The following is a 13150-nucleotide window of genomic DNA, read 5'->3' as shown; positions in this document are numbered from 1 at the left end:
TTGGGGTCAAATCTTGTAAATAACTCTGATGAGTGATATAAAGCAATGAATGACTCTGCTGACTGTAACTGTGGAGTGACTTGTATGTTGTTGACAGAAAACCCTATAATGTTAGCCTTACCCACCTCCCACCATGGACTCAGCAACTCAAATTCCCTCTTCCTGTCCCTCCATGTTCCCCAGAACGTCTGAAAAGTCTGACAGAAAACTTGGTCCTGTAACAGCTTCACATTAAAGTGCCACACATCCACCAGTCCTGACTCTGACAAACTGATGACTGCAGGTGAGGCTCCTCTCCTGCTCTGTCTAATGTGAACTCTGTTGTGCAATTCCAGTGGTGGACAGGATGTGGACGTTCAGCCCTGGAGAAAAGAGGACGGCCACATCAGCAGATAAGTTTGTCCCATGAGACAGGACGTAGGCCTACTGCCCCTTCCACCACAACCTCCAGTCTGTCTCATTTTCTGCATCACTGTGTGTTTCCTGAAGAAAAATAATATTCAATTTTTTTCTGTGTAATCATTTCTGAAATAACTGCCCTCCTCTGTTGACCCCTCCCCCGGTAATATCCAAAGAGCCCAACCTCACCTGGTGCATCCCAGACTGAGAGAGATGGAGACAGGAAGAAGAAGCAGTAAGAGGAGGACCACCAGGTGCAACACAATCATCATCATTTCATTTACAGACTTTTAGCCTTTTTGACCCTTTACATGCCTGTGAATCTGCCACAGAGACACAGTCAGAGCCGGTCTCATAGTCCATATCCTCATCTGCTGGCCCATTTCAGAATTGCGGGTTCTAGCTTAGACAGAAAACAAAAAATAAGAATCATTTTTTTTCCATTAAACCCTTTTCATTTTGATGGAGAATACTCTAAATTTAATATTTCCACCATTTTCCAAGCTTAGACCTGTCAGATTTAAAATATTTAATCTGATAATCAGCGTACTAAGAGTAAAACCGGTCAACACACACACAAACAAAGAAACTATGCTGATGATCTCCATATAAAAGCCTAGTTCAGACAGACAACTCTGGAATGAGAAGAAATCATTTATTGAGCGTAAGCAAGCTGAAGCACAGCATGGGCAGCATATTCTTGAGCATGGCTGCAGCAGGTTTGGCGTCAGGCTCTGTCTCATATTCGTTCCCTGAATGATCTGCTTTGCCAGACATTTACAGGTAATGAAGCGGACCCCCCACGAGGGATCAAGAGACAGAGCCCACAGGTGGATGCTGGGGAAGTGGTGGGTTTGCAAAACCTCATGGGCAGCAAGGCAGCTGCAGCAGCCGTAGCGAAGGCAGAGTAGAAGCAGAAGCATAGCTAGGGATGAGCAGGTAAGCTGGGTCTAGATCCCTGATACTACTACAATTTGGTAGTATGTTATAGGGCTAGTATCGTTTTTCAGCTGTTTTTACCCAAAGCCAAATACCCTATGAAATATCCTAATTAACAAGAAAACTATAACCAATCTTATTTTAAGAGCAATCTTGGATTTAATTTAATTTTTCTTCCTCTAATGTTTAAATTTGATCAACAAGTAGGTGACTTTATCTCTCATGTTGTATGCTTATTGTGGTTTCTCTTGTGGCACATCAGTAAAATATAATAAAGGAGCATTTCACACAAAAACTAACAATGCATCAAAAATATATATTTTTAATAATTTAATTTTTTTCATATCCAAGACTGTGATAACATGTGAAAAATCTCTGGTCTCTGATAATTTATTATATTGAAAATCTGTCATTTTTTTCTTTCTTTTTTTAAATCAGTTACACCCTTTATGAAATTGTCAATAAAAATAATAAAATTCTAAAAAAACAAACAATATTTAGTAGTTTTGATAAGGACTGAAGTTGATTGAGACACAGAGAGAGAGCTAGAGCTAGTGTGTGTGTGGTAAAGTATGTCCATGTTTGTCCGTTTGTACTGTATGCGAGTGTATTTGTTGTGTGCGTGTATGTGTGTTGGATGTGTGTGGTGAGTGTGTGCATAGAGGAGAGATGCCTGTGAAATAGCTTCACAGCCTATAAGACAAAAAAACAAACAGAAAACCCAGGTGTTCTTTTCGCATTACTTACAAATAAAACTGTAATGCATCTGTTTATTCAATCACTGGACACAAATGTAGACAGAACCCAAAATGGAAAAAAAACAAACAACGACTTTTCTTCCCTTTTCCACTTTGTCGCAAAACAATATTTTCTTTTATTTGGACACATAACTTTATGTAGGCAACCAGTATAACAGCAGCTAATAATAAGCAAGGTTTCTGAAGAAACGAAAGCGTCTTAACTTTAGCACAAACTGTGCAACGACCTCCAGTATTCTCAACCATGTTCTGAAAAGTAAAAGCCTTGGTCCAGCCCATTAATTCATTTCTTTTAATTCCAAAACCAAAACCGATCTTAGCATCATGTGTTCGCGGGATTCAGGATTCGAGGGTTAAAATGAGTTTAAACAGACAGACGGAACTGGGCTGATCGGAGAGAAAGCAGGCAGCGATGAGTAACAGACATTCACAGCTCTACTGCTTTACTCTCCCACCCATTCAAATCCATTTGACTGCATAAAATGTGTGTGTGTGTTTGTGTGCGAGAGAGAGAGATGGTTGGTCTATGACTGGCCGGGGGCTGTCATAATATCCACATCAGTTCCTGATGGATGGAGATGCTCTGGACTCTGCTCCTTGCTGGGGCCTGATAGAACTCACTGGAACACCTCTCCACTCGTCTCCTTTCCTTCTTCTGCTTCTCATCCTGTTTCCAGACAGCGCTGCTCTCTCCTCAGGCTTTGATCTCAGGGGGCGCGGTGTACAGCTGCTCAGAGTTCTCTGCCCCCAGGTCCTCTGAGGAGCAAGACAGAAAGAGGAAACATTAAAAACATAATACACAAGTAATATAAAAACATATACAACAATATGCCACAACACTGCTGACACACAAAACTCAGGGCTGTGTTTGGAGGTCATGAACGGCTGATCAACTTTATTCACAACATCTAGGCCAGGGTTGTCAAACTCATTTTAATTCAAGGGCCACATATAGTGCAAGTTGATTTCAAGTGGGCCGGACCAGTAAAATAATAGCATAACATCCCATAAATAATGAGATCAAAATGTTTCCCTTTGTTTTAGTGCAAAAGTACATTATCAAGATGTTTACAGTTAATGAACTATCCTTTTATAAAACATATTATGAATAACCTGAAATGTCTTGAGAAAAATAATGTGCAATTTCAACAATACTATACCTCTTCTGTCTTCTATGTAATTTTCCCTCATCAAACTCATCAAATACACAATCCAACAACTCCAAAATGCTCTCGTAGACAATTCACCACGTGGCTCTGCTCCGCCATTCTAAAAATAGCTTGCACCGACAATTAAAGGTAATGAATCTACTTCTAAAACTATAGGGATTATGGCAATGGGCCAATTTGCCAAAATGTTGAACTATCCCTTTAAGGTACTATTAAGTTATGGGAAGTTTAGGATCCAAACAAGTCAGGGTTTTTTGGCATTGACTTTGATTTAAAATCTATCTCTGGCAAATGCCAAAAACCTTTGACAGGTGGAATAACAAGTCTCTATAGTAACAACTTTAATATCTCCGTAATGAAACAAAGTTGAAATTGCCACAGACATGGCGCTTTTCCACTAGCACGGCCCGCTTTTTTTGCTTTTCCACTAGCCCTACCTCCTCGGCCCTGGTTCCAAGCGAGCCGAAGCGATACTAAAACGTGACGTCAGCAGACTGCCTTCCACTGATTGGGCAGAGCGCTCACTGGAAGATTCGCGAGCGCTACGTCCGACATGAGAATCAAACTCGGAAATTTCAAAAACAGAGCGTCAACAGCGACCACTGATCTGTCCCGAGACTGTTGTTATTCCTTCACCTGAGTTAAATGTTGCTGTGTGGAAAATCACACTGTGGTCCGTAATCGAGGTGCAGACGAGTGAGTTTGAAGCTGACGAGAGGATCGAAAAGAGAGACGGACAATGCGGCCCCGCGATCGCCCCTGCGACAACCCCGGCCCCGCTGAGGAGGTAGTAGAAGAACTCAGCTGTAGTGGAAAAGCACCTTTACCGTGCCGTGACTGTGTAGTGGAAAAGCGCCAAAACACCCACTAAAAACTGATTAATCCAGGTGTGTCTCACTGAGCCACAAACTCTTACATGCAATTGTACAGACAAGGGCAAAATTTAGAAAAGAAAAAAAGAAAAGAAAAGAATTGATAAAGAAACCCATAAAAATTTCCATTTAGCTATATACACGTTTAAAGGGACAGTTCAACATTTTTGGCAAATTGGCCCATTGCCATAATCTCTATAGTTTTAGGAGTAGGTTCGTTTCCTTTAATTGTCGGTGCAAGCTATTTCTAGAACGGCAGAGCAGAGCCGCAAGCTGCTCAGAGCTACACTACGGAGGCTAATGGGATTTCTTGCTTTCCCTCATCAAACTCATCAAATACACAATCCAACAACTCCAAAACGCTCTGGTGGACAAGTTGTGACCTGCACATTCACCACGCTATGAGATAATAACAGAACGTTATGAGCCATTGTTGTTTTAGAGGCAAATTCATGCAAAACCACTGATTTGCATTCCCGTCGGTGGCAGTTTTTCGGCAAGCAGTCTCTGCATTTGCCTCAAAAACAACTGTCTCGTGGCAACAGCGACCGCTGATCTGTATCAAGGCTGTTGTTATTCCTTCACCTGAGTTAAATGTTGCTGTGTGGAAAATCACACTGTGGTCCGTAATCGAGGTGCAGACGAGTGAGTTTGGAACTGACGAGAGCAGGGCTTGAAATTAGCGGTCGCCACTCGCCATTTGCGACCCAGATTCCTCTGTGGCGAGACAGATTTTTAGCTGTCTCGCCACTTGGCGAGCTAGAAAAAAAAGAGACTCCCAATCTGTTTCCAGGGTTTCCCCCAGTGTATTATAAGCTTATAGTCACCTGACAACGTCACAACTTAGTCGCGAATAACGGGACACGTCATGGACATCATGCTTATCAGACCGCTGCTGCTTCACAGCTGACCGAGAGGAACGCACCGAGTCCACGTGAGCCGAGCCGCGGCTCCAAAAGGCTCAGTCAGCTGCTGTAGCACAGCTGGTAGCTGTTAGCTGGTAGCTGTTAGCACGCCGGAGTCGGTGGTCGGACTATCCGACGGACGGACGGACGGACCGGGGGGGGGGGGGGGGGGGGGTATTTGAACACTGTACAATCAGCGCGATATAGCGCATTTACGAGCGGCAAAGTGCCGACTGTCCATGCGCCCGTGTCTGTGTGTGTATGTGCGTGCGTGCGTGCGTGTGTGTGTGTGTGCGTGCGTGCGAGAGAGACGGCAGGTGGACTGACTGTCAGAGATGAGAGTTGGTGAAGCGCTGTTTAAAAATTATTATTATACTGTTCTTCTTTGAGTGGGGTGGGATTGTGGGAGGGATAAAAAACTGGGGGAAAAAACGGAAGAATGGAAGTCTCTATGTCACGTTGTACTGTCATGTTGCTACCTGTGAAATTGCTTCCATTAAAGAAAGTCATCAAAAAAAAAAAAAAATTCTGTGAGAGCCTGTGGCAGGCCGCCACACATAAACTACTGTTATTCCAGAAAAGTTGAAAGGTCATCGTCTACAGAGCACAATTGATTGAGAAGAACAGAATGACTGTTATATGGTACTACTATGACTGCTATAACTAGTGACGTCGAAATACAATAGTGAAGCAACTTGTTGGTTTTGGCTAGTAAAAAATCTGTCTGGCGAGTAACTTTTTTGACCTACTAGCCACTTGGCTAGTAGGTCAAAAAGTTAATTTCAAACCCTGGACGAGAGGATCGAAAAAATAGAGAGACGGACAATGCGGCCCCGCGATCGCCCCTGCGACAACCCCACCCCTGCTGAGGAGGAACTAGAAGAACTCAGCTGTAGTGGAAAAGCACCTTTACCGTGCTGTGCCGTGACTGTGTAGTGGAAAAGCGCCAAAACACCCACTAAAAACAGGTGCAATCAGATACTGAGATCCTGATTTATCTTTTAACTTGACTTTGTATTCCCAGAGAAAAGGAAGCACAAGGTCACGGAGCCCGGATTCAGTGTCTCTGCACGTCTCTTTCTACTTACAGTATCAATATCAATATTTTTGCAACTTCATTCGGAAGTAAATCGGAAGCAACTACAGTGTTTTCAGTCTCTATTCCTGACTCTGCGACCAGCAGTGGATGTATAAATCACTGCTTTAAGATGGTTTATTACCTGGAAGGACACATTTCCACAAGCCGTAGGTCTTCCCCACCGCCGTCTGCCACAGTCGGAGGGTGCCGTCTTCGGAGCCGCTGGCGTACAGCTCACCATCTGGACTGAAGCGTACACAGTGCACCGGACCAAAGTGACCCTTATAGGACTCTGCAGGTGGGAGAGGCAGCAACACAGTGGAAAGGCATAGTTAAAGATCTGACTTTAACATTTTCTGTTGTTCTTTATTCTCTCTTAACAACAGAGACACAAGACTACATGTCACTTTGAGATCCGAGTCATTTTTGTGTTTTAGTTTTGAAATAGGCGTTAAATGGACCATATAATCCGCCCAGAAATCAACTGTAAAACTTTTGAGGATCTGGGTTTTGTGTATTGTGTATTGAACTTGCTTTATGCCTGTTTTAAGGGAAAAAAACACTCTAACACTCTGAAAGCAAGTCATTCATTCACAGTGCTGAAGTCGCTGATCAAACCAAGTTCACTGCAGTTACTTAGCACATAACAGCTTTATAAGGTTGCACTAAAAGGAAATAATCTAGTATATCATTTCAGGATAAGACCCTCATCAGTCATTCTAGCCAGCAAGCACATTGTACCCTTACAAAAGCAAATCTTCTACAACAGGATGTCCTGCTGTGTTTTATAGAGAAAGAAACCTGCCTCAGATAATCTACTGTGATCCAAATGACTGGAGGAAACCCAACACAATCACTGAGAAGAAGTTTATATCTCTGCTCCTCACCCAGCTCGTCCTTAGAGTTATATTCAAATTTGTAGAGCTTGAAGTCTTCTCCGCCGGCGACAAAGAAGTCTTTGTCTGGGTGGAGGGAGGCGGAGTTGATGGTTGCCGGAGCCTCCACAGTCTTGATCAGATCCAGGCTTGGAAATGTGAACAAATAATAACATTGTAAGACGATTTACAAAGTCACAAGGAATTATTTGAGCATCTTGTTCGATGAAATACGCTTTTATTAAATATATTTTATACGATACGGTAAACTTTATTGTCCCGTTCAGGGAAATTTGTCTTGGACTCTGTAGGTGCGCCATAAATGCCTTGATGGCCACAATGACAAAAAATGCGATTATGTATATTCACAATAGCTGCCCATGAGGAAAAGGTGTGGCCACTTGACCAGTAAGTTTCTCTATGACAACATCTGTTTCATTTATATAACTGTATTGAAACAGAACATAAATTGTAACAGAAAGATAAATGTGACAAAAAGGAGCTGTCATATCTGATAATACATATTTTGCAGCCCAACTACAAGAATAGAGAGCTGCAAAAGGTTAATGTCCCAGTATAACTCAATAATATGGAGCTAACAAAGTCACATTTTATTCTCATGGCTATGGACATCGTTTCCAGCGTAGACATGCTTCATTCAGATATATATATATATATATATACCTCAGAGCGTTGTAGAAGCCGATCGTCTTTCCATACGTGATCACAAGAATCTCTCCATCTTCCATGTACTCCATGCTGCTCACAGCTGTGTCAAATGTCAGCTGTTTCACCTCCTCCATGGAGCTCCTGTCCCAAAGCCTGGACACACACAGACACACACAGAGGTTGTAGCATCCAAAAGATCTCTGGTGTGTTGCCAGATTTGCAGAGATCTGCTATAACGCACAGCGCAAAGCCACTTCGCTCACCGTATGGTTTTGTCGTCTGCAGCGGAGAGGATCTGCTTGTCGTTATTACACCACAGAGCTTTCTTGATGGCTGAGGTGTGACCTGCGATCTCCTGTGGTGCTGGAGGACACAAAGATTCAACAGTCAACAGTGCAGAAAGCTAATTTGAAACATACTTCTGAGAAGTTTGCGTCTATGGGCTCTATGCACAGCTCCACTACTTCCTGAACTTAAGGCAGCTCCTTTATTTCCTGTCTTACATTATTGGACAAACTGTCTCACTGAGCCACAAACTCTTATATGCAATTTAAATGTTAGCTGTCTCCAGCAGAGGGCAGCGCTGTACAGACAAGGGCAAAATTAAGAAAAAACCCATCAAAATTTCCATTTAGCTAGATACATGTTTAAAGGGACAGTTCAACATTTTGACAAATTGGCCTATAGCCATAATCCCTATAGTTGTAGGAGTAGGTTCGTTACCTTTAATTGTCGGTGCAAGCTATTTTTAGAACGGCGGAGCAGAGCTGCGAGCTGCTCAGAGCTACGCTACGGAGGCTAATGGGATTTCTTGCTTTCCCTCATCAAACTCATCAAATACACAATCCAACAACTCCAAAACGCTCTGGTGGACAAGTTGTGACCTGCACATTCACCACGCTATGAGATAATAATGGAACGTTACGAGCCATTGTTGTTTTAGAGGCAAATCCATGCAAAACCACAGATGTGCGTTCCCGTCGGTGGCAGTTTTTCGGCAAGCATCTCTGCATTTGCCTCAAAAATAACTGAAAAAAACTGCCCCCCACAGGAACGCACATTAGGGGTTTTGCATGAATTTACCTTGAAAACAACTCTGTCTGGTAACTTTCTGTTATTATCTCATAGCGTGGTGAATGTGCAGGTCACAACTTGTCCACCAGAGCGTTTTGAAGTTGTTGGATTGTGTATTTGATCATTTGATGAGGGAAACCAAGAAATCCGTAGCGTAGCTCTGAGCAGCTCACGGCTCTGCTCCGCCATTCTAAAAATAGCTTGCACCGACAATTAAAGGTAATGAACCTACTCCTAAAACTATAGGGATTATGGCAACGGGACAATTTGCCAAAATGTTTAACTATCCCTTTAAATAAGGGATTTCCCTCTTCGACACATTCACTCACCTGCTTCAGGGTTGCTAAGATCATAGATACGCAGCAGCTTATCATTTCCTCCAGTGAGCAGACAGTTGCTGTCCTAAAGAAGAGAAGCACAAGAATATTACAGTTTTTCTCAATTGCTTACACCCAAATACTAGTACTTGAGACACAATGACCACAACATGTAACTCATGCACTAGGTGCTTACGAGCATTTAAAAACACACTTGATATTTTGTCCTGACATTCAGCTGTTAAGCGTAAACGTCTATTCTTAGGTTTTAGAGGATTTATAACACTTACATAAAACTTTTACTGCACTTAATGTAATGAATTGTCAATGTGTCTCTGCTCTGAGCGTGTGAGTGGAAGGGCTTTTGCAGGAAGCGAAGGAGGAAATGTGTCAGCCAAACATAGACAGCAGATAAAAAGGTAAATGAGATATTTATTCCCCTTTGGTTTCTTGCTGTCATTAAAGGGATAGTAGCATTTTTTTAAAGTGGTGTTGTATGATCTACAAATAGCCCCTAAGTACTTTAAATGCAGTAGAAGACTCTCTGCACTCCTCCCGTTAGCAACGCCAGCCCATAGCCCTACCCAGATATTTACAACATACAGTGTTGTGAACAGACCCAAAGAAACGGCCTATTTTCGCGGCCTAAAAGAGGTTTTACCTGAAAAAAAATACACAGTTCCATTGTTCGCAGTTTTTATTTGGAGCTAACCAACTCACGTATCCCTCCGCCCAGGGTTAGCGCCCGCCGATCAGCAGTTGGTTAGGTCCAAATAAAAACTGCGTTTTTCCTGCACGTTGAAGGGCTGGAAAAAATTATATTGAAAGGAAACAATGGAACTGTGTTTTTGTTTTTCAGGTAAAACCTCCTTTAGGCCGCGGAAATAGGCCGTTTCTTTGGGTCTGTTCACAACACTGTATGTTGTAAATCTCTGGGCAGGGCTATGGGCTGACGTTGCTAACGGGAGGAGTGCAGAGAGTCTTCTACTGCAATTAAAGTACTTAGGGGCTATTTGTAGATCATACAACCCCACTTTAAAAAAAATGCTACTATCCCTTTAATATGCAACCAAGGTGTAATCTACATCCGAGGTACCTGTGCTATTATTCTTGTCGAGTTACAGTGTCTGCTTCTGCACAGTCACAGAAAAGCAGCAGAACCCATCATATTTACCGATGTCTTCTTGTGAACAGTTCACCGACATCCGGGATGAGCACTCACCTTAGTGAAGTTGACAGTCTTGACGATGTGTTTGTGTGCCAGTGTGAGGACCTCGTCTCCACTCACTGCATCCCACACCTTTCTGAAAAAGCACAGAGGTCATGTTTTAACTGACAATAGTACATGTAGCCACACTGATTCAATAATATCCATCTTTGCGCACAATATATTGGACATCAGAGATCAAAGTTTCTTTTTCTTCCCTTTTTTTTGTTTGTTTGGGGGGTTTATTTTTTGTTTTTTGTTGATGTCATATTTTGACAATGATTTTGTATGGACTGCTCTGTTATCTCTAAACCAAAAGAAATGAAATAAAAGAGTTGATCACAAAATATATATATTGGACATCAGTATTTTAAAAAAGAAAATTGAAGCTATCAATCTATGTATTCATCCTAGAACAGTGGTTCTCAACTGGTGGGTTGGGACTCAAAAGTGGGTCGCGGACCCGTTCTGGGTGGGTCGCGGACAGCTGGCCAAAAAAGTAAATAATATTTAATGCACATCTGATGTTGGACATGTCTTTTATTTTGAAAAATGACTTATATTGAAAGGCATGCATCACGCGAACACATGCAGTTGTAATGCTCCTCCTCAGTTTCTTATTATTTGCTCTGAATGCAAAGAAATCAGTTTCTTATTAATGTGGCCTGAATGCAGTGAATCTTGTTTTGTTTTGTGGGTCTTTATTTTGTGCAATTTGATATTTATTCACTTTTGTGAATATGCTCTGAATGCAGAGATGCATTAGAAGTCAAATATATCGTTTTGTTGTTCTCCATTTTGTGCAGTTTGATATTTTTTTATTCACTTCCGTACATGCAGTTGTCATGGTCCTCCTCAGTTTCATTCATGTGCTCTGAAATGCACTTTGCTCAATAAAGAGCAACATTAGTTTTTAAAGGTTTTAAAAAAAATCTTGGTTTGAATTCTATAAAAGTGAGTCGCGACTTAATGACCATGGGAAAATGTGGGTCCCAGAGTGAGACTAGTTGAGAACCCCTGTCCTAGAAAATACGCAAATGGAAACAGGAAAACAATCATCTATGATTCGCCAACATTGGCCCATCTGTTGAGCAACAGCTGAGTGTTGCTTAGTAAGAAGTGGGCGTGGTGCTGATGATGCACATTGAGCCATTGAAGATAAACATTCATTTTCAAACCAATATTTAAAAACTATTGACGTAATGTTTGACACTCTAAATCTCTATATATTTGCCCTGGGACAGACTCGCCCTGTGTCAGCCGAGACTGGCTTCACCAGCCAACGGATAAGCCAATGGATGGATGGATGGTTGTTCTGAAATTAACCTGCTGTCGAGCAGATTACCATGCAGTCTGTGTTGCCATGGTGATGACTGACTCCAGATAATCTTGAACCATCTTATACCAGAAGATCTGAGGCTGGCACAGAAAATGGCCAGTAAACCTACATACGTGGCTTCATGATGCGGACCTCGGACATATACACTCACATTCATGGAAGAATAATCAATCGCCAATTAATTCTTATTAAAATTAACTGCATATATAGTATGCAAATGTAAGCAAGTAGCACTGTGTACATTAAATCATGATTATAGTGGGTTTTGCAGTGAAATCAGATTACTGAGTGTTTTTTTTTCCATGCTGACAATCTATTTTAGTATGGATAGAACACAGGGTAAGATAATGAGATGCATTCAGGGTGGATGGGTTATTTGAGATTCGTCTCTGGATATTCACGTGTGGGTAAAAGGGTCTGTCAGTCCCTCGTAGCTGGACCACACTACTCACGCTGTGAAGTCAGCGGCGGCCGTGGCTGCTTTGGTGGCGTCTGTGTTCAAAGTGGCTCCCCAGACAGCGCCTTTGTGACCCAGAAACGTTCCGATCCAGTCCCCTGTGTCTCCCTGGCGCAACATGGGCTTGCCATCTGACAAAGAAAGAGACCAAAGAGGACACAAGTGTTACATCTTCTGGTCTGGATCTGGACACAGACACAGACACACACACACACACACACACACAGTAGCAGCAGCAGATGACAGCGGCGGCAAAAGCTGTGGATGCAGCTGTCAACAGGTGACTGACAAGCCACAGACTGCCTTTACTCTGACAACGACTGATTTAGCACTGTAACCATGGGCCAAACCTTATCAACATATTTTAATTTAAGTGGTTTTAATGACCAATGTAAGTACTCTGGTGTTGATAAAACAGTCAAAGTGAGCAGAGAGTAACGTTTGAGTAACGTTCGAATATCCAACGTTAAACGGTCAAATCCTGTCCCACATCTTGATTAAAAAACCTTTTGTTTCCTAACTTACCTTTACAGGCACTGATTAGAAAGTATCCATATGGAGTGATCCCACTGAAGGCCAGGTCAACCACCGGCCGGGTGTGACCCGAGCAGGTGAGTGGAGTCTGTCTCATCGCCATGGTCTTCACGCCGGGTCGGACAGTTAGTAAGTTAGTGAAGGGAGGAGACGGTGGGGCGCTAGCGGTTAGCCGGCTAGTTAGCTAGCTGGGTTAGGCTAGCGGGCTAGGAGAAAGACAAGACAGCAGGCTGAGTGAGCGGGGGTTTTGTTGGGTAATTTCCGTTGGCCGGCGTCTGGCTGCTGAGTGGCCTGTGAGAAATGAAAAACCTGGGTTTGTGAAACAGAATGGCAGAATGGCTCCCTCCCCAGCTAAGGAATGGCTCTCGTGCTAATAGCTACAACATTGCAACTATCTAGCAACGTGCAACGCGGCGCAATCACCGCAGAGTGATATAGCCGGTGTTCCGCTAGCCACAACAGGAGTCATTCTTCCGGTGTGACGTTTCACAATAAAAGCATCACTTCTACAACCTGACTGCTGCTGACTGACTGACTGAAAAAAACGATGTTCAATAT

General features: G+C 42.7%; 1 protein-coding gene across 1 annotated transcript; it reads right to left on the bottom strand.

The window, feature by feature from the left end:
• Positions 1-2059: 2059 nt before the first annotated feature.
• strap (serine/threonine kinase receptor associated protein) lies at positions 2060-13090 on the bottom strand. The gene is made up of 9 exons (XM_084000047.1): positions 12584-13090; positions 12054-12189; positions 10278-10359; positions 9068-9140; positions 7928-8027; positions 7680-7817; positions 7008-7144; positions 6263-6412; positions 2060-2852 (listed from the first exon to the last, which is right to left on the bottom strand). Exons 1-9 carry the CDS (start codon positions 12693-12695, stop codon positions 2791-2793), a joined length of 990 nt encoding a protein of 329 aa, XP_083856173.1. The 5' UTR covers positions 12696-13090; the 3' UTR covers positions 2060-2790.
• Positions 13091-13150: the final 60 nt, after the last annotated feature.

Source organism: Trachurus trachurus, assembly GCF_905171665.1.
Source record: "Trachurus trachurus genome assembly, chromosome: 23".
Lineage (NCBI taxonomy): Eukaryota > Metazoa > Chordata > Actinopteri > Carangiformes > Carangidae > Trachurus > Trachurus trachurus.
This window is presented reverse-complemented; position numbering and strand designations above follow the sequence as displayed.